We start from the raw sequence: 22,846 nt of genomic DNA on the forward strand, positions 1-22,846 counted from the left end.
CATGCATCCGGGGGGTGGGGGGGGGAGGGAGCACCAGGCCGCAGCCCGGGCAGGCGCACCCCCCGGCTCCCCTCTCACCATGTTCGGGTTCTGTGGCTCCCAGGAGTGAGAGCCCCTGCCCCTCCTGGAGCTTCCCCCCCTCTCGCAGCCTCAGCACTCTGCGCGGGAGGGGCTGTGCGCACGGCAGCCTGGCAGCGTGTTTTGCCGCTACGTGGAGCCAGCATCTGACCGGCATGGGCATGGTAAGGGGAGTCCTGGGGGGCAGTTAGGGAGCAAGGGGAGGGTTGGAAGGGTCAGGAGTTCTGGGGGTCCTGTTGGGGCGGGGAGTGGTTGGATGGGGCATGGGAGTCCCGGGGGTCTGTCTGGGGGTGGGGATGTGGATAAGGGTTGGGGCAGTCAGGGGACAGGTAGGGGGTAGGGTCCCAACCCGCCCCGCCCCCCCCCCGGTCCTCTCTTTTGATCGTTGAAATATGGTAATCCTAGGCGAGGGAGGTGCCGGGGGGGCACATGGGGGCATTTTAATGTGTATTACTGGCATGCAAAACTTAAATTAGAGTGAATAAATGAAGACTCGGCACACCACTTCTGAAAGGTTGCTGACCCCTGTCCTAATGGTTCACAACTGTCTTTTCCTGGCCGGGCAATGGATGGGTACTTGAACAGTGGGGGTGGGAGGAGACCTTTCCCTGCTGTGAGGTGTACTTGCAATTGTAGTACTGGTCAGGAGCATACTATTCTACACATATTTCATAATGACCATCGAGTTCAGAACATTTCGGTCTTTCCGAAAAGATCTTACTTGGCATATTTTTATACGCAATAACACTGTGTAAAATCAGTTGAGTCAAATGCTTATTCTTTGGAATCTAGATCCCCTGTTCTACCCCTTGGGGTGTTTGGACACTCTCACCTGTCACAGCTGTGCATGATGTTAGCATAAAAAAGGTGTGGAAGTTGTATGGATATGTCTTGTACTATCCAAAAAATCTACATAGCATACATGATGATGATGATAGAATTTCTTATTTAATGCACTCAAAGATAAATTGTCAACAGGTCTGAAGGTGATGTGGATCTAATGTATCAGTGAGAATTAGCTGTAATTTGCGTTTATAATACTCTGTGTGTGTCTATAATATATATAGAATATGTATTCTGTACCCACTCTCTGTGTTATTGTACATGTGATATTCAGCATCACTCACTGTTTTGAGATCTTGGGAATGCCTAAACACAACAGGGTGGTTTTATCTTAACACTTAGGGTATGTCGACACAGCCTGTAACGTGGCTGTGTAGTCGCGGCTCCAGTGCTGGGAGAGAACCCAGAGCTCTCCCAGTGCTGTAATAAAACCACCTCCGCAAGGGGAATAGCTACCAGCGCTGGAGCACTGTCTACACTGCCACGTTACTGCGCTGAAACTTGCATCACTCAGGGGTGTGTTTTTTCACCCCTTCAGCGCTGTAAGTGGCAGTGTAGACAAGTCCTAAATGTCCACACTCTTGTGATTCTGTCAGCCCCTGACAGTTTTATGTGAAATGTAATCCGTTTTCTCCCTAATTGTTAGGAACAAAGCTTGAAAATAAGGAAATGGTTAAAAAGAGAGGAATAGAAAGCTGGCTATCAAGACCTTGAAGGCAGTGACAAGTTAATAACCTATTTTACTAGTAGTTAAATTATTTAAAACCAGGTAATGCAGGAAATAAGTGCTATTTTTTTGGGTCTGTGTGTAAATGACAGTTCAGGGTTGCAAAGGAATTGACAGCTTTCTTTAAAAAAAGAAAAATAATATGAAAGCTGCAGTGGAACAGTAAGAATTTTATTTGAGGGCTGCTTTTGAAGATATAAAGTGAAATCCTGGCCTCTTTGAAGTCAATGGGAGTTTTGCTATTGACTTCAATGGAGCCAAGATTTCACCCACAGTGTATTATCAGACAATGTACAAGATTTTTTTTTTTTTTTTTTATTAAGAGTTTCAAACTAAGAATTGGCAGTGGGGGAGAGTTTGCAATATACTAGAAATGAGTTATCACACAGAAAGAATGAAACTGCGGTTTCTTTTTAAGTCTTCATGATTTTGTATTTGCAAGTAACTCAGAATTTAATGACCATAACTTCTAGCACATGCATATTAGAAGCGTGGACATTCAGGAGGTTTAGTCTTTACTTAAAGATTAGGTGCAGACATTAATTCCTACCACATGGTAAATATACTCTTTAAAACAGGATTTCAGTACTGATCCCATTATCGTGTATTAGCATTACTGCAGGGGCACACATTTGAAAACATGGCTAATTGAACATGTCTGGTCTAGAGAAGTACATGTTAAATGCTATTGGGTCTTATGACCAATAAGTTATCCTGTTTGATTTTATTAAGAGTTTGGAACATGGAAATCTTCTGGTTTCTACCACCCACTCTTGTATTTGTAGTGTGGGTTTTTGGGCCTGCCCAAAGTGGCTTCTGCATATCAGCAGGGGAGCAAGAAAAGCCTTATAATATTTACATAAATACTTACATAACATTAGTGTACTTTTGCATGTAAGCAATTGCTGTAGTTGTCACAAGGATGTTCTGTGATGGTGAATGGGAGGGGATGTGATCCAAGGCAATTGTGAATGGGGAGTTGGGGAGGTGGTCCACGAAATAATCTGTTTATTTAGATGTCATCTGCACTATGGAAAAAAGCTTGACAATCATAAGATTATTTTAAAACACTCTGATTCCTCCTTCCCCCCTCTCCCTCCAGTCCTACCAAAAATACAAAGTAAATCTGTAAAATCAACTAAGGGAAAATGTTTGCTACAAGTGGGGATCATCCTACCCAATGATTTATTGTGTCTCTCCCCCTCCCTTCCCTGGAATTTTGAATGTGTTGGAAAATCACTCTATAATTACATCTGGTACCATAGAAGTATTTCCTAAGATCTTAACCCAGTTCAGCTAATATGGAGGACAAGGAAGATTACCATTATACCTGCACTGGTGTATGCATATGCGCAGAAATAGAGGGCGTGATAGTATCAAGACTGATGCATTTACAAAATGTAGGTCCCATTATTTAAAATGCTAATCACAGGTATCACAATGTTTAGGATAGGTAGCATGGACTAGTAGAATGAATCTGAGGTTGGTAACTGGGAATACACCTCTACCCCGATATAAAGCGACCCGATATAACACAAATTCGGATATAACGTGGTAAAGCAGTGCTCCAGGGGGGCGGGGCTGCACACTCCGGTGGATCAAAGCAAGTTCGATATAACGCAGTTTCACCTATAACGCGGTGAGATTTTTTGGCTCCCGAGGACAGCGTAATATCGGGGTAGAGGTGTATTTGAATTCTAATCCTGGCTTTTCCACTTAAAGCGTGGACAAATTACTAAACCTCTGTGAGGTTGTTTGTCTTCATCTTTAAATATGGATAATACCTACCTCACAGGGGTGTTACAAAGATTCATGAATTTGTTTGTATAGTGCTTATAAAATGCTAAGTGATGTATATCCGATTTTATTTATTTATTCACTATAAATATAGCCACAGACTAAACTGAGAGTTATTTCCTACAATTTTTGTAACAAATATTAGGATTCAGATTTTAAAATCTGATATCCTTGCTCCTGTCCACATATGTAAAATCCAAACATTTACTTTCTTTTTTTCCTTTTCTTTAACCTGCATGCAGAAATAATTTAAATGTCCTTCATCAAGACAGATTCCTTTCAGGTTATGATTCTGTAGCTGTTCATGTTGCAATGATCATACTAAGTTAGCCTTGAATAAACTTCTAAGATATGACCATCTGTGTGTGTCCATAGTACCTGTTATTTAGAGGGTGACATATAATCTGGGATAAAGCTTAAGAGAAGCAGCAGACTTTAGTGAGAGCACCAAGGAGCAAGTTTGAAATCTGTTGCAGATGGATCTGCTTCACAGCTTTGTGCTGCTGATATTTTTGTGTTTCTTTGCTGCAAGAATCAGGCTGAGAGTAAAAAAATATTGCAGTGTCCAGCACCTAAAAAGTCATCTGCTTAGTCGGATTATTTTTTAAGGATTATAAAATCCGGTTCAAAACAGCTCACAAATTAAATAGTTTTGCTTACTTAACTGAAGAGGAGAGCAAAATCTTTGTCCTCCATAACTTTTACCTCTGTCCATTTGAAAGGTTATGGACAGGCCACTCCTTCTGCTCCAATCTAGCCATTGGGAATACTAAGGACATCCTTTGGAGCAGCATCTTACAATGATTGCTTATGTGCACTGCCTGCCGTCAGACCCGATGGTTGGGTGTTTGCACAGAAGCAAGTGGCAGGCCAACCATAATGATGATGAAGAGGAACTTATCCCACTGTATTCAAACAAAATGGGGAATAGTCACATCAAACTTCATGGGCGCCTCAAGAAAAAGTTAATGAACAGAGAAGACAATTCCTACTGGCCAAGTAAGAATGGATTATGTCCTTTTAGTTAATGATTTGAGTTTCTTAGTATTATGTTCTCTCATAATCATAATTATTTGGAAAAAATAAATATGTGATGGAATCAAGTCCTTTTAAACAAAAAATATTGGTTAAATTCAGTAAGTTAATCAGATTCATACTTGTCTAAGCCGATAAAGTGTCATTGTTTTTTTGTAGGATAGTGTGATTAGAAAATGAATCTCGTTTACAACAAATGTACTGTTTCAAGTAATATTAAACGATGGGCAGTGCTTTTTGCTATGTAACTGATAAGTGAAGATGCCGTGGTGTTGTCTTTATGCTGTGATGTGACCATGTTTGAGAGCTCTCGGGAATCTGCGTCAGTTTAATTATTCAGGGGTTTTTTTTTTAGCAAAACAGTGTTTTGTATCGATGGAATGTTGCCATATTACTTACATTTTAAAGAACCAGAGAAGCAATTAATATTCAAAGCAGAAGATAAAAATTAAACCAAAGGAAAAGGTAGATTTGCTTCATAGATGTTAAATCTTCCATTTAGATGAAAACTGCTATTGGTGCAATAGATGAGTACTTTAAGAAAAGCCCTTTATGTCTAAGTTTTTTTTTCTTCTGCATGTGAGGAGAAGAATTCATGAGTCATAATTAATCTTTTTTTGGAAAGGTCAGGTTCCATTAGTAAATAGAGATTGAGATAGAAGACAGAGGGGAAAGAATCTATAATGGTAATGCTCAACTGGCTGTTGTTAACATCATTGCTTGCCTCCCCTTTTCTCTGTCCATCCAAGCAAAGGCACCCAGCTGTTCATGGAGTGGTTGTTCAGAAAAGTATATAAGCAAAATGTGCACAAGGCAAGGAAAACATCCCTTGCAAAAACCTGCTGGGCTTAATGGCACTAGGCTTTGTTTGGAAAAAGTGAATTAATTCATTTACAGCTGTATTGATTTTCTTTTCCTCTTTGCTTTCAAGCTGATCTTCTGATGATGTCTATTTATCACCAACAATTGAAAAACACTACCTAGCCATACAATACTAATTCTGATAAGTGAAATTAGACATAGCTCTAGTTTACTGCATTCTAGCATTCTTCCATCTAGTGCCAAGCATGCTTCCGCTGGTGTTCTGTGCCAAGAAGGGAATGATCTCAACCTGTTATTGAATAGATATCCCTGCCCTGTTTAAAGAAGAAATAATTTCTCAAAATGTAACTAAAGAAACATAACCTAGAGGGTCCTGCTGAGCAGCTCTTCTGTTGAGTTTTGTATCTAAGAGCAAAAGGGCAGCTCTGGTGTAGTCAAAGGGAAAAAGAAAAAGAATGACAGCAAAATTTATATGAAATATCTATAATATATGTGTATTGGGGAAAATGCTGAGTTATTTCGTATAAAAAGAAATCTGATAATGTTGTAGCTCATCTGTCTCATGCTATAACATTTTAGGAAACAGACCCTCTGATGGAGCTCGTGGAAGCGTAAATGCAGTTTTACCAATACAGATTTATAGTTGCTTTGTTTTAATAGAATTTCTAGTCTGGTACAAAGGACCCTTTGCAGACAATTTTTTGTCTTTTAATATCTGATTCTGGTGTTAGTTGCCACTTCTGAACTACACAGGATAACTTAGCATGTTACAAAGTACAGAGCTGGTCCTTAGCAATGACCTTTTGGTATGTTTCAGTTTTAATTACGTTCACGATATGTAGAATAGCTGTTCTGTTTGAACCTGCTTCTTCAGACTATGAAGTTAAGATTAAGAAAAATAGATAGAGCACTCAGAAATCCTGCAGAGAGCTTTTCACTCCTTTCTCTTTGTGCTGCATATGTGGAAGGAATTCTCTCTCTCTCTTCTTCCCCCCCCACCCCCCCTCCATCCTGTTGTGTCTTAATAATGAAATTCTCCTGCAAGGGAGAGGAGGTGGAGGTGAAGCAGGAAGGAAGATCAGAGGTGAACCAATTGTGGAAGCTATTTATTAGTTACTACAGTAGTTAAAAGTATATGTTAAATGTGCATTGGTGATCTTAGTTCCTTTTTCAAATAAGCATTTGAAATCATTCCATCTACTTAAATTTAGCAAGTGTTTTGGTCTCTCTTTTCATTCATATTTGGATATTTGTGATTCATTGCGAGGCTGTGTTTGACTCACTAACTAATACAATTGGATCAGTGCGTAATGAACTCTGAACCAGGAATTAAAATCATATAAATGTTAAAGCATTACATGGTTGTGACTGGGAGATGCAGAGTTGTGAAAATAAGACATTAGGAAGCTTCAGCCATCAGCTCATCTATTCTCTAATTCAGTTTCTGAGTATCCTGTGCAGGTTTCTCCAAGAGAACTGTTTGTGCTTTTTTATGTGATGCCCTACTGCACTAGTCTTCACAAGATGTATGCATTCTGGAGGGACTCAGGAACAGTTTTTTTTCCTGCCAGCTCTCCACCCCCATTTCCTCATTTAAGACCATAAAAGAGCATACAGACGAATCATAATTAAGGCATAAGTTGCAAGCACTATGAAGAACAAGCGTAAACCACCCCCATTGGACAAGTACTGGATGTTTAACCTTTAGATAGTAGAGTTTGTTTTATTTTTAAATTTGTTAATGTTTATTTTAAGGAACAAAAGTGTTTAAGAGCTGAAGGAATTTCTGGGAACAGGTAGTGATAGCCGCAGAGCACAGTACGTGCTTATTGGCTGGGTTTTATCTCTGTTGATAAAAGCCTCCCATTGGGGTCCTTATCAAGCAGAATGAGAACAGCATTTCAGGTGGTTTCACAGCACTGATTTACCCTACTGAAAAGGCACTCCATAATACTGAGGTTGTTTTAAAGCACAATGTGGTCAAATTACTGAACTTTCTCACAAGTTAACGGGCCACCCTTATTAGAGGGGTGGGGAAGTACTCTGCATTCTGCGGTAATAATCCCAAACACTACAGTTTAAGTAATATTACTTTACTATTTTGTAGTGTAAATAACTATAGTATATTTAAATTTGACATTGTAAAATGAGGGTTCTATGTTGCTAGTCTTGCCTTGGTCCAGTGTCCATGACTCTGTTCCTCTGCCATCATTACTGACCCATTTCTTATAAGTAATCAGGGTATTGAAATCAAGCAGAATCCAGGAATAGGAATCATGCGTCTTTCAATAATCTTCCTTCTCTCAAGAAAAAACAACAAACCAGTAGGTCAGCAAAGCAACAGTGACAGAGACGTCCTTACTTATCCATGATTATAAACAAACCCATCAGCCTAGATTGGTTGCTGATTGGTTTCCCAAGAGAGAAGTTAGGTTGAAACAGTGTTTTATCCCTGAATTGACAGGTTGTCAAGAATGGAACGGGTTTGTGTGTTTATTACTGAGTTAACTGAACAGTTTCATCTGTTTTTTGAGACAGCTGAGTATACTGGAAGGGAGGCGTATTCTTTTCTTGTTTGGGGAGTGTGTTTTTAGTAGTGTTAGATTATGTTTGACATTGGTAGCTGCTGCTAAGAAACTTCTCAGAGTTTTTATTATCTAGTAGCAACATGAGATGGAAAATGTTTTCTTTTTGTATTGTTACACCTTCTGAAGACACCAAGGGTCCAATCTTAGGTATCAGGTGCTTTTTGTTAGTTTTTTGTTTTTGTTTTTTGCATCTACCTGTATAATAATGATGTCTGCCATTCAGAAAATGTCTGTGTGAGAGTAAGGCCTTGTCTACACTACAAAGTTTTGTCCGCAAAAGTTATGTCACTTTAATTAAAGTGCTTTAATTAAACCACTGTTGCATGTCCACACTAGCTCCTTGTCTCAGCAGAGTGCATCCACACTAACAGCTCTTGCATCGACACAGAGAGCAGTGCACTGTGGTAGCTATCCCACAGGGCAACTGGGTGCAGGGTGATTTAGGAAGGGTTTGCAATGCCTCATGGAGCAGGTACAGCGTCACATGGGGCAGGTTTCTCAGTCCCATGGTTCCAGGGGCATCCTAGTAGATTGTCCACCACTTTCTCAACTGAAGTGAGGGGGCATGAGGGAGGAGACGAGAGTGGTGTGTCTGGGGTAGGGGAGACAGCAGGCTGACTGACCTATCCTGAGGAAGGGGGAGGAGGATACCCTGCAAGACAACAGCCCCCCAACTCTACTCTGCACAGCAGTCTCTCCTGAAGCAGCCTGCTCTGCGTGCCTGCAGAACAGGAGCATTCCACCTTAATGATTTGCTCTTTGTTTCCCAAACAGAGCAGCACCCTCAGCTGTCAGATACTTCCCTGGACTTTGAAAGGTGATGGGCGCATTCCTGCAGGGCAGCCAAGATCAAAACAATGAACAGTGGTCAGGGCAGGCATTGTGGGATACTGGCGGAAGCCAGTTCTGTCGACAAAACGAACAGCAGTGTCTACTGACCCTTTGTCACTTTAACTCTGCGGCAAAAGGCTTTATACCTCTCGTTGAGGTAGTTTTATTTTGTTGGCAAAACAGCAGAGTTTTGCCACCAAAAGTAGCTTTGTAGTGCGTATACCTCCCCCGTTTTGTCGGCAAAAGTTTTGCTGACAAAACTTTGTAGTGTAGACAAGGCCTTAATGTAAAGAACATGACTAATTAAGCTAAGTTATAAACTAATGGAGCCTTCAGAACAAAGTCTGGCTTTCTTATTGTTAACTGCCTGTGAATGTCTTTCTCTCTCCTTACTGTTTCTTTCCAGTGTGTCCATCACTGTAGGAACTAAAATTTCCCAATTATTAGTAATTATTTAAGCAAATACCAGAGTAACCCAGTGATTTACTCTGGGGGGGAGGGATAGCTCAGTGGTTTGAGCATTGGCCTGCTAAACCCAGGGTTGTGAGCTCAATCCTTGAGGGGGCCTGTTAGGGATCTGGGGTAAAAATCCTTCTGGGGATTGGTCCTGCTTTGAGCAGGGGGTTGGACTAGATGACCTCCTGAGGTCCCTTCCAACCCTGATATTCTATGATTTACCCATGACAATGAAGGGTCCAGTCTTTGCTTGACACAGCTAGTTGTGGAGATAAAGGTGGCTTTAAGTTACCTTTATGGCTCTCCCATTTCTGGGTGTAGCTGAGTGTTGAACTGGCCTTTGTTCAAGTTAGAGCAGTCACCAGATTTCTCTAATTTATGCCACTTAAAACAGTCCCTCAGGTACCATCCTATCAGCTGGGGAATCAGCAATGTGCATTGTTCTCCAGCCCTACTCCTATCGTGCTTTCGCTCCTTACACCTATTCCTGGCTGGACTTGACATATCGTCAGCTCTTGGGTGTGAGGAAGCCACTGGAAGGGTTGGTGCAATGACCCTTGCAGGACAAATTTAACCTTAAATATTTGCAATTGAAAAGTTAAGTTCTGTTCCTGTTCTTGATTTACTATAAAGAATTTGGCCCAGATAGTAGGATTAATACCCTAATTCTCAAACTTTGAAAAATTATCAGTAGGGGCAATTAGGGAAGAAAACAGAGACCAATTCTGAATGCTCTTGAAACGTACTGAATAAAGACGACTTACTTTATGATGGAATGCTGGCAAAGTGGTAAATGTACTGAAAAGCAAATAGATGAATAGAGAGGCCTACTTGTGGTCAAGCAAGGCAAATGTGCTGAAGGGAGAACATTTTAACAGCCGGGCTGTTAAATCAAGTGCTAGGTATAAACAGAATAATACACATTTTTGTTCATTGTAAGAATGAGATATTGCATTTCTCTGAATGTTCTGTTATACAGGATGCAGTCTATGGCACTCATATGCTATAGAGAAGTGGAGGAGAGGTTTTGATAGGTCATTAACATCACTTGTGTGAATCTGAGGCATCTGAAAGAATGCAAAGTATAGACACATCTTTGTATAGGCTCTCTTGTAATTCGAGCAATGACTGTCTGCTTTAAGTAATCAGGTGGAGGAGCCTTACAAGTTCAAATCTGAAGTAAATGAGATATAAGATCTGTTGCAGAGGATGGTGGTTAGAGTTTAGGGTATGTAGTCACTGCAGTGACCGAATCTGATTAAACGTCTTCAGATGCGTTTTTGATGCTGAATATAGTATATTCTCAAATCTTTACCATGGATTGCTCCATCCAATGTGTTGTAGTCAGCAAGTGTTTCTGTGCAGAGAGCAGTTGCTGTAATGTGAAAAAATTGGACTTAAATCAGATTAAGGCTGGAACACAATAAGCCGAACGTTAAAACTTCACCGGAAAAAGTACAAGCATTTTAAGGACTCTCCTCATCAGTGGCAAACACCTAATTGAATTAGGCTTGCCAACAAAAATTGATTATGGCAGCATAATGTAAACCTATTTTATAATGTCATGGTTCAGAAAGATTGCTTCTCGAAGAGAGGTAGCTGGTTCCAGATGAAGTCATAAAAGGCAATCAGCTTGCAGTTGAGGTGCATTTTCTGCACTGTTGGTTTATGGTTAACTAATTCTGTGATTGGACCAACTTCCGTTGGTGAGAGTGACAAGCTTTCGAGCTTACACAGGGATTGTCTCTCACATCAACAGTAGTCGGTCCAATAAAAGATATTCTTCCTTCCTGCCCAAGGTGGTCTCCCAGTTTCATATGGGCCAGGATATTTATCTGCCCGTCTTTTTTCCAAAGCCACATACGTCGGAGGAACATCGGCTGCATTCCCTAAATGTCAGGGCGCTAGCCATTCCGCAAATCAACCCAGCTGTTCGTCGCAGTGGCCGACAGAATGAAAGGTCGTATGATGTCCGCTCAAAGACTTCCTTCTTGGATCGCTGCTATGAGCAGGCAAGGGTGCTGTCTCTGGCAAGAATAACTGTCCATTCAACCAGAGTGCAAGCCTTGTTGGCAGCTTTCCTGGCCGAAGTGCCTATCCAGGACATCTGTAAGGTGGTCACCTTGTCGTCCATCCACATACTAAAAAATTATAATAGGATTGGTGACATTTAAGCACCACAGTGCTGTCAGTTCATCAGTAAACAAAAGTGGTCCATCTTAATTTGTCTGATTACCATCCGACATGTGGGCCAGCTGCCTCATTGAACAAAAGCAGTTGATCGCACTATCTTATTAATTGCATATTAATTACAGCATTCATCTTAACCGTATGGGAGATGTTGCTGAATGCATTGAAGGCTGTTTAATAGTAGGAAAGGGGAAAATGAAATAGTAATTGTATCTTCAGAATATAAATCTCAAGAGTGTTGGTGTGTGCACACCATCCTAATATGATCCATGTGTTGTCCTTCTGCTCTTTCTGTTCTTTGACTCATACTGAAAATTTGGAAAGATTTGAACAGAAAGACAAGTGCTTAGAATGAAATATGTCTTGGTTGATGACTGTATGCAGGTGAAAACCAAAACAAGTTGGTATTTTATTTGTATGAATGTCTGAGTGGTAATTTATTACAGCCATATCTCTTGTTCAGAGTTGTTAATTATAACCCTCACGTTACCTAGAAAAAGAAACCTGGCATATGATTCTGTTTGTGTGTCTGTCGGGTCTCTCTCTGGTTCTTATACTTATTTTAATTTATGGGACAAGGATCTGGGTGGGATTGTTTGGGAATGGAGTGGTGATATTAGTTAGAGATTAGACACAAAGAAATAAAAAACTATGTGAAGTTCAAGGTTTTATACATTTTTGCTACAGACTTGTGAACCTCTCATGCAAAAAGGACAGTTTCTGAGTAAATTTGGACCTATTTCTGAACATAAATGCATTGCCGCCCTTTTTTTAAAAGTTGAAGATGGCTTTTGCATCGGACACATTGAAAGTTTTCATTTTTGCATGTTTTCTGAGGGAGTATAGCCATCTCTGCAAATCTGAAAATGAAATTTACTGAGAGACAAATAGTGGAGAAAAATGGAACACTGAGAATTTCTGTGCTCAAAATTCCACACAGCAAATACGTTGATTGCTTCATGTGTTGAGTGTCAACCCATCTTTTACGATGATAAAATCTGTCACACTTGGAGGCAAGACACTGAAATGCTTGCATGTATTTATTTTTTCCTGCATTGTGAATGCACCTGCTGCCATTGGAAAACACTCAGTTGTCTTAAGGCAGACAGAAAATATAGGTTATGAGTACACTGCAAGGATTGACTTTTTCCTTTTCACTCCCAGATTTACATTATCATGGTCTAGTTCTTAATAGTTTGCATAGCTACTCATTGCAAATTGATGAGTGCCAGTGGTTCTCTGTAGATGGCAGTCTTTTGCCTTGTGCTAGACATTCACTCTTTGCTGTTTTGGAACACAGCAAGTTTTCCTTTCAGATTGCAGAGTTAAATGATTATAACAGTGATACTTAAGTGCTTCAGGTAGCATTTCAGTCCTTGGTTTTCTGTTTTACTACTACAATCTTTTTTTGTTTTGTTTTGTTTTTTTGTAATTCACATTTTCTGGTTTGTGTATTCCTTTAGATTTTAAAAAGTGGCAATTTCTTTGAACTAATTATAGAACCGGGCTAAGCAATGGTTAGTGTTTGGTTCCCCTCTACTCTGCTGTCCACAGTCTCAATATGCATTCAGGCGACATCACATGGATAGAGATAAAACTGAAGTGAGTGTGATCCTGCTGGTGCTTTTGTAAAACAAGATTGCATTGCAGCAATGATGGTCTGAGTGACTTTAGCAAGGCAAATGATGCAAATCAGGTGATATGGAATATACTCTTCAAGAATTTCAGTTTCATAACAGATGCACTCTTGGAAAGACACCTGCTACCCTCTGTGTCTAAACTAGGCCAGTATACTTCAATTAAGACTGCTACACTGCTTAAAAAAAAAAAAAATCTAACTAAAGCAGGAGAGCTAAGGCCTATCCTAGTTGTTTCCCCATGCCCCTTGCAGACTCTTTAGGAGGGCAGGGAACTCCTCCTTCTGGAATTTTTAAAGCAACGAGGTTGCAGGTTGACTTGGCAACAGGAAGGACAATGGTGGAACTCTTAAACTCTAGCTTTCTGGGAAAGGGAGAGGTGCGAGTGAATGGCTGATTGAATTCCCAAATCCCTGCTTGTATAAAAGGAAGGATGGGGCTGGAACTGGAGTATGCTTTGTCTTACTCAGAAACTTTGAGGTTCGTGGCTGATTCAATCTATCAATGTGGCTGCCCCAAAGTGAGGCTAGGAATATTTTGGTATTAAAGACTTAGCCCTACCTTAGTATCAACAGATGGTATTTTGTTAGTATTCACTAAATCTTTCAGAAGAAGAGAGATTAGGAAGAGGTTAGTTGAGTATTTAATACCACATTTAAATAATGTCTTCAGAATCCAGGCATGTGGTAACTGATATATAATTACAAATTACAAAAATATTTCAGTTTAGTGAACTTGGTGAATACACACAAGAGTTGCTCAATTTAGAAAAATTATTAATCAGACTAGACCAAACATATTGGTAGAATACATCTCACAATATACTATTGTCTAAACACGCATCTGCTTTTTGCTCATAACTCCAGATAAGATAGTCTAGCATTTAAAGCAGTGCATTATAATTGCATCTCAACTGTAACTATAATTAATAGATAGATTCCAAAGCCAGAAGGGACCATTGTGATCATTAAGTCTGACCTGCTATATAACACAAGCCATAGAACTTTCCCAAAATAATTCCTAGGTCATAGCTTTCAGCAAAACATCCAATCTTGATTTAAAAATTGCTTGCAATGAAGAATCCACCATGACCCTTGGTAATACGTTCCAATGGTTAATTACTTTCTCAGTTAAAAATTTACGCCTTATTTTCAGTCTGTATTTGTCCAGTTCAGTTCCAGCCATCATGTTATACCTTTCTCTGCTAGCTTGAAGAACCCATTATTAAATCTTTGTGTCCCACATAAGCAGGTACAGACTGTAATTAAGTCAACCCTTAACCTTGTCTTTGTTCAGCTAAATAGACTGAGCTCCTTGAATCTATCACTATGACACGTTTTCTAAGCCTTTAATCATTCTCGCAGCTCTTCTCTGTATATAAACTCCAATATATAAACCTCCTTCTTGAATTGTGGACACCAGAACTGGACACAGCAGTTCATCAGTGGTCACACCAGTGCCAAATAACCATTCTACCCCTTTTCAAGATTCCCATGTTTGTGCATCCAAGCATTGCATTAGCCCTTTTGGCCCCAGCATTGTCCTGGATGTTTGCGTTCAGCTGGTTATCCACCACAACCCCAAATCTTTTTCAGAGTCACTAAGTCCCCACTTCTGTAAGTATAGCCTACATTCTTTATTCCTAGATGTATACATTTACATTTAGCCATATTAAAACACATATTGTTTGCCAACTGATCCAGATTGCTCAGTGTCAATGACCTGTCCTCTTCTTTATTTACCACTCACCCAAAATGTCATGTGGTACCAAGTCAAACACCTTACAAAAGTCTAAGTATATTACATCAACACTACTATCTTTATCAATCAAATTTATAATCTCATAAAAATATCAAGATGGGTCTGGATTATTTGGGTTGATGTATGAACTAGAAAGAGCACAGCTTGAATTTCAGATCCCTGGCTTCGTCTGCAGTTTTTAGCAGTTAGAAAAACATCATTTTACTTCTAAACTGAGCAAATAATCTGACATGGAGTCACTGAGGGGCTATATATGAAACCCCATGATACCATTTTTTGCAGTCACTTACCAGAGTGGAGCTGCATTTAATCAGTCTCCATATGTCTTCCATACAGAGAGAGATTTACTTCAGTCTGAGTATTTGTCATTTTAAAATAGAAGTCCCTCAAGCACTGGGCTGAACTGTTAGGTTGCAGTTCTTATCTCTTGTTAGAACCACACTTTGTCAATACGATGGCAAACATCCAGCCTGTTGGCTGGATCTGACCCACATGATGTATAGATCTGGCCCTTGTGACGGACTAAGTGTCTGTCGAATTTAATGTTTTGTTTTTTAAAACTCAGTTCCTAACACTTATGGTTTGGAAGCATCCCTTCCAAGTGTGAACCAGGCTTTTCTGTTGGAATGCACAGTTACTCTGAAACAGTAATTTGGAGAAGGGTCAACATTTGTCTCAACATTTTAACTCTGAAGCCTAATGACAGTAATTCAAATAACAACTTTTACTATTCAATTTTAGCAGAAACATTCATCTCTTACACTATTCCTTTTTTGGATGCAGTGGTAAAACTTAAAAACTGTGGTGATATAAAGGTTGGAACCAACTTTTCTCTGATTTTCAATGTCTTAGTCTAGGTCCTTCCTCAGGGGGGAAATGAGATGCCATCTGCTTTTTGGCCCTTGTTGAAAACAGATGAGTAGGTTTTTTTTAAAGTGGTTTTCCTGCAGTTTTGAGTTCTGTCTGTTAGGGGCCCCTAACCTTGAGTTTCTGGCCTGTAGACTCTGGTTAAATTTGTAATTAGCCTTTCTCCACAGAAAGTTTGATTTAATTTAAATGAGCTCCTTCAGCTTTTTGTAACAGCACCCTTTTTATCTGCTTGCTTTTCTTTTTGTTTGTTAAACATTTGACTGATGAACATGAAAGGCATTGCTAGACCAGTGATAGTGTGCTGGTGTTCTGGAAGTGTGTGAGTAGAGCACTGAACAGATGGTAGTAGTAGTGACAGATTAAATAATTAAATAGAATCAGAGACAGAGGCACTCTTTCAGTGCACAATAGATAAGAGAGTTTTGTAGCAGTATATTTAACTTGTTGTAAACCAAACACTTTGCCCCAGAGTTACCGAGGGAGAGCTGTAGCGTAGTGCAGGTTTTTCTCTTGTGTCCGACGTTGGTGAAGATTATTTTGTCTACCTTGTCTTCAATGGGATTCATTCATCAGAAGGGAATGGTGCTGTTTGGTGTTGCATAAAAAATATGTTCTCAAAGCATGCACAGAGAAAGGGGTTGTTTCGTCTCTTGATGCTTGGAATGGGCACTGTTATAGAATATTAAACATCGGGAAATGTTTTGGATATTTTAGGTGTCTATACTTAAAATCCTTTTACAAAGTTTACTCATGAATCAAACCAGCTGTGATAAGCAAATTAGATTGGAGAATGTCTCTTTACAGGTCTGTAATGAACTTGGCATGATTTTTGGACTCTATATGTAAAATAGTAATTCCTTATAACTACTGTATGCGTGGGGGACATTTGTGTGTTTGAGGGTGTTTTTGCACTAGATAACTTTCTGCATAGTTATAAAATAAGGATATTATCATGTGACACTTTTTGTCATGTAGATTGTGATCTCCAGAGATATTGTATTTCACCTAATATTATATTTCATAATACTTAATAAAAGTTGCTGGAGAATAGAATGTGTCTTTATCATCATCCATAAATGTGAGCAAAGAAACTAGAGGCTTTTTCACATCACAGTGCATTCGAAAACAAAATTATTGAGGTTTTATTGATTACGTTTTCCTAAGGGTGGAAACTTCATTCGCGTTTGCATCATTGATTTTTTTTTTTTTTTTTAAACGCTCTCATCGAACATTCTCCATTAATGGTCAAACCTTCCCCCTGAGTCTGCTGATTAACTCCTCTCATCTGGCTTTTGTATGTGCCAGTGACCAAAATACTTATTGTTTAAAAACAACATACTTAAACAACATGGCTCCTCCATTTGTGTTTATGTTGACAGCCATAACTAGTGTCTAATTCGTTGCCATGGGTCATTTAAGTATAAGATCAAATTGTTTAATAATAATATTGGTATGTAGAATTAGCAGTCCTGTTAGTCACATTAGTAAGTGAGAGTAGAATTTGGACCACTGTATATGGCTTTAAAATACATCCATTGGAACCTGAAGAGGAACATGCTACAGTTTTAAAACTGTATTAAAATGTGCCAACGTTTACTCCTTTTTTTGTTAACTACTGGTAATTCTTTGCCTTTTTTCAACTTGTTTATTAACAAAGGATTTATCTTTTCAAAATAACTGAGTTGCACAATACAGTTTTATTGTGAACTCTGTATCTTGGCTGAAAACACCCGAAAATATTTGTCACTATATTACTTTAGAGTCCTTGCAGAATTGTCTGTGTACACGTTTGTGTGGTATATAGCTCCCCTCTAATTAAGACTTGGCAGGCTTGAAATCATAGTGTATATCATATTGACGTGTGGGCGTCTTAAGGCTCTTTGCCTATGTTGAAATTACCCACACATTATGAAATGTTGACCTGACTTTTAGAGATGCTGAGTGTCGGGAGCTTCAGTTCATGTGGTAGTTGACTTCCCCACCCCTGTTAATTTTCAAGGGTTTTTTAATGTCTTTCTGTCATATATATTGTGTATAATGCATCTATCAACTTGATACTGAAATGATGAAGATGCTATGACTGTGTAGGTTGCGAGGTTTTAAAATATAAGTAATAAATCTAGTGGCATGTATGTTTTTGAAGACAGACTGAGTTCTGGATTGCTTTAAATTTTCACTTGTGTAATGCCTTTTATAGACCTGAAAAGCTTATGAAGGATTTTCCACTGTATATTAGGTTGGGGACTGAGGGACAAGGGACATATTTTTGAAGTTAAGTGAGTCTTACTCAAATTGTAATTTTACTTTAATAAGGAAACTGCTGGGATGATTTAGTTGGGGATTGGTCCTACTTTGAGCAGGGGGTTGGACTAGATGACCTCCTGAGATCCCTTCCAACCCTGATATTCTATTCTATAATATCTAGTCATGCTGAACCCACCAGTTCTTCCAGGCACAGTACTTCCATTGAAGTCATTAGAGGTCCCATGTGGAGAAGATTTGCTGGGTTGGCCCCATGTTAGTCGATAGCACATTTTTCTAAAAATGTTTTATAACCAACTTCAGCCCTGCCTATGTCCACCCTAGCCCGACTTGTTTTAGAGGTGTGAGCAGAGCACTAAACAGAATCAGCAGTTCAAGTTGTCGTCCTAGCTCTGTAATTGATCTGCCATATGGTTTTGGACAAATTATCAACCTCTTTCTTCTCTTCCCATCTGTGAAAAGGGCCTTCTTAGCCACTTTATGTGGATGTCTTGAGGATTCATTAGTTAAGGTTTGCAGGTTGTTTTGAAGAGATCAAGCACTATATAAATGCTGCATTGTTATTGTTGTTATTATTAACTCAGTTCTTGCTAATGCACTTATAGCACTGGTATACAAAAAGGGCATTTTGTACATTCACTAAGTCTAAATGTCATGAGCTAATTGGGCATCAACTATAATTCTTCTCTGAGTGCTGGTTCCTATGGCTATTCACTGTGGGTGTGCATGTGCTCCATGCCCCCCAGGACCAGAAATTCTTCAGTGATTGTGTCCCTTGTTCTGCACCTGTGTACTATGCCTTAGTTAGCATATAGTTGTATTTTACTAATAGGGATAACAGTGTCTTTCCCCCTTCTAACCTCCCACACAGTTAACTTTCCTTTTTAAGGGTGTGTCATTCCCACCTACCTGTATTCCCCGTTTATTTTTGTTAACCTTGTATATCAGGAATATGAAGTTCTATCTTGTATGTTTTTGTTTGAGGACTAGAGAACTGGAGTAAAACCTTTCTTGTTCCTCAGCTAAAAGGATGTGAAAGCTTGAATACTTCACAAAAGAGATTTTTCTCGTGTGTGTGTGTGTGTGTGTGTGTGTGTAGTTTTTTTTTGGGGGGGAGGGGAGAAGAGGCTGTGTGGCAGGGCGCAGATCCGTCCCCGAGGGAAAAGGGCACGCTGCCAGCACAGGGTCAGGTGGGCCACTACGTGTAGATGACTGCCGGTTTGTAAACCATGCCCTCGCACTGGGCTGGGTGGAACGGGGCCACCCCTGCCATGCCATGCCCCATTGCCCCTGGCCTGCCTCTCGCTCTGGGGACCGATCTCCCCGTGCCATGCTCCATTGCCCCAAATATGTTTGGCACTGACCCCACAAAAGGTTAATCCGGCCCTAGCATCCATATGATGATTTTTTTTTTTTAAAGTTCAACAAATTAACAGTGTACGTTTATGGGACTAATCTTTCATTTTAAGGGCATCATAGGGACATTTTAATTAAGAGGAATTGAACCACACAAAATGTTTAAATTCTGTTTTCCAATTTTTTTGATGTTTGGTACCATGAGATCAATGCATCCATTGACCAGCAAAAGACATTTTCTGCAGACACTTGAGGATGGATGCTCAGTTTGCAGAGGCATCCTAAGTAAATTATGATTCTTCCTTGCACTTTCTCACAACACAAAGTCACGTATTTATATGAAGTCAGTACATTACTTGAGCTAAATGATTTCGTTTGTCTGAGGGAGACTGTACTTGTGTTAAAGCAGTGTTGCCAGTTCTTGAGATTTTTATCAAGTGTCTCACAATTTTTGGTGTCTTTCTTAAAATCCTAATTGCTGGAATGAAGTTACTGCCTGGGAATCTCATCTTTCATTTACATAAAGTAAGCATCTAGCCCTCATTACTGCAGAAAAATATCTTGAAAATGTGTATCCTAAAGGTCCCAGCACTTAATGGCAAAGTGTTATTTTTTTAAGGCCCATGATTTTTGGATCATGTGGTTGGCGGTACTGTAAATGTGTAGTAATGATGATATTTTGCATCTTTTTCATCTATACAGCAGAAAACACTTTGCAAAAGTGGAGAGGTATTACTACCCCGACTATACAAAGGGTGTTTCTCTCAGACCATAGGGAGTTTAATGACTTACCTGAAGGTTACACAGAAAGTTAGTGGAAGAGATGAAAGAAGAACTCAGGTCTCCTGCCTCTCCACTCTATGAAAAATCCACTTGGTCCATGTATAGATATAACTGTCAGGGTGAGCAATGTAGGAAGGGGAGATGGAGGTACATTATCCAAATGATTTCTGTGACTTTTAAATACATGAAACTAGCAGGAAGTGTGTGTCCCTCAGGACACCCATAGAGAGACTGGGATTAGTTTAAAATGGTTGCTGGATATTACTACGGATTGACAAATACATAGCTGCTGCCAAATGTGACTTGTGAAATGAATGAGGGGACAAAAGTTCAGAAATGAAGTTTTTGTGATTGACTTTGTTGGTCTCCCACTCATCCCCAAAATCTCCTACAATAGAAAAAACAAAACGAGAAGACCAATCCAAATTTTCTATCTGATAGTTTATTTTCACTAGCATTGATTGAGAAAAACCAATAAACTTGAATTTATCTGATAAATCTGAAGGAGATCTAGATTTTGGAAAGACTAGTTTTTCTTCAACCTCCATCCTAGATTCTGATCAATTCTATAAACCAAATCCCAGGCTCACAATCAACCACAGGTAACATTTGAAATTTACAATAAAGAATATTTTCCAATGTAATCTAAAAAGATATTTCTCAGGAGAAAAAACAAACTTCTGTGAGCTAAAGTTCCGTTAACTAACGTCAGGAATGAACAAAGAAAAATGCACACCTAAATTTAAAACAAAACATTAAAAAGTCACACAGTAGCTAAATGTTCTCGTTCCTCCTTCACATTCTTGCAATATTTGACTGGAGATGTTCCTACCTGAAGAAACTGCTATTTTTCCTGTGTGCAGCTCTGCCTAAAAACCTGTCTCTCTTTGGCAACTTGGTTATATGCTGTAGCTGGAGAATATGAGGGAAGATTTTTGAACGGTTGAAGAAGTGAAATAGCTTTCTTGTGTTGTGGCCTAAATAGGATAATCAGATCGATCAAAGTCTGTTTCTTATCTACCTCGTGTTGCTTCTCCTTCTCATCTTCCTCATTCTTCACCTCCCCTCGACCTCCTTCCCAGAGTCTGCAGTCCCTAATCCCCTGTGAGCATGAATAAATGAGGGCACTGTTGTGATATCTTTTAAATCAATACCTGCTTGGGAATTGCCTATGCGGAGAGAGCCTTTGGGCATGGCTCCCCAGTGGGTTAAGTGGGGCATGGACCTCTCTTTTACAACTGCTTTTGGATAAAATACTTCTCCCTCCCCTCTCTTTCTCCTTCTCCTGATCCCAGATTTAATTATTATAATTTGTTAGTAGCTGGGGAAGTATCGTGCTTCATGAAGAGTGAGATTGTCTTGAAAGAAGCCATTGTGAGCGACTTGAGTTCAAGATAGGAGGGCAGCTGAATGTATTTCCACTTGGGAGTGCCTTTGTGGTGGGAACTACTAACTTTTGTTCTCAGGAAAAAATACCCTGAGCTGGCCAGACGTGATTGGCTCCTTTCTAATTTTATAAATTAGTTATCCCTAAATGAAAACAGCCTTTTGGATCCATCTCAAGGTTACAAATAGTTGATGGCATGAGGGAAGGTGACTGGAACTGGCATAAAATTGGACATGGCTAGACACTCTCTTTTCCATATCTGAGCTGCTTGGTATTCCTTGGTCTATTACAAGAGCCCTTTTTAATGGAGAGAAAGAAAGAACTATTCTGTCTAAGGGCCCAATTCTGTGAAGTATTGAGCACCCTCAAATCCGTTTGAAATCAATGGAAGCGGAAGACACCCTGTATCTTGGAGGAGGCGCTCAACACGTTGCAAGATTGGGCCCACTTTCCTGTTTCTCTCACTGGAGATACAGGGCACATGTGCTCAGACTGTATATGGTGGGTGACATTCTGATTTAGCCCCGTCGTTGTTTCCTTCTGTCAGCAACACCTGCTTAAAGGGATTGATGGGGAGATGACTCAGAGAGCAGTTCTAAGTAGTATACTTAACCTGCACCTATGGTCATACTATATATACCCTCCTTCTTCAGATATGTGTAGAAACCACTTCATATTGCATGGACATAAGAGTTGCAGAAGAGTAGCACTGATATATTTTATTTTTTGGTGACTGGCATGTCTCTTAAGAGCAAAAACATGTAATTTGATGTTGGAAATACACATCTCTCCTCCATTATTTCACTTATTAAATGTAAAATGGAGATACACTGGAATAGTTTTCACAGTGCAGTTCCCTGTTCAACCAGGCATTTGTATCTTTTAAAACTCTCCTTTTAAAAACTTTCCAGAGCATCTGTGACTGTTGTTTCTTTTTGCTGAACAATACGGTGGCTAACTCTTACACTTTTAACATTTATATTTTGAGCCTATGGCAAGTATATTTGGTAGTAACTTGGCACATCACTCATTGCATGAACTTCATGGTATGTGTAGTTTGGGGCGTTGACTCAACCTCGCCTGCATGGAAATAAATGGTGACTAGATTCTTTATTTGCTAAGTATTTTCTGAGTTTTGCATAATACAGTCATGTAGTATGAGAAGCAGGAATAGTAGAGGACACAATACATTCAACGCTTATTGAAAACGTTCTCATCATGCTAAATTGCTATAGCGCTTTTGGTAGATATGTTATAAACCTGTTTATAAACATTCCAGTTTTGTCTAGTTTTGGTTCTTAAAGCCTCAGATTTTCACAAGATTGGGAGCAGTGGGACAGAGTTCCATGTATTAAGTGAATGCAGGTTAGAAGCTATCTCAGTGGTCTGTTTAAATATTTCTGAGGAAACAAAATATTTCCAG

The 22,846-nt window shown here is 39.6% G+C and overlaps 1 protein-coding gene across 6 annotated transcripts in view; it reads left to right on the forward strand.

Moving 5' to 3' along the window:
- Positions 1-22,846, forward strand: part of NHSL1 (NHS like 1) — a 236,325-nt gene that overhangs the window by 144,379 nt on the left and 69,100 nt on the right. The window contains exon 1 of one of the 6 annotated variants that reach the window (XM_054022259.1): positions 4,344-4,444. The exons of the other annotated variants lie outside the window; for them this stretch is intronic. Coding sequence (XP_053878234.1) covers positions 4,366-4,444 — 79 coding nt within the window. The 5' untranslated portion in view covers positions 4,344-4,365. Of the gene's footprint in view, positions 1-4,343; positions 4,445-22,846 lie in introns of those variants that run through there. 6 annotated transcript variants of the gene reach the window in all.

Source organism: Malaclemys terrapin, chromosome 3 (assembly GCF_027887155.1).
Source record: "Malaclemys terrapin pileata isolate rMalTer1 chromosome 3, rMalTer1.hap1, whole genome shotgun sequence".
Lineage (NCBI taxonomy): Eukaryota > Metazoa > Chordata > Testudines > Emydidae > Malaclemys > Malaclemys terrapin.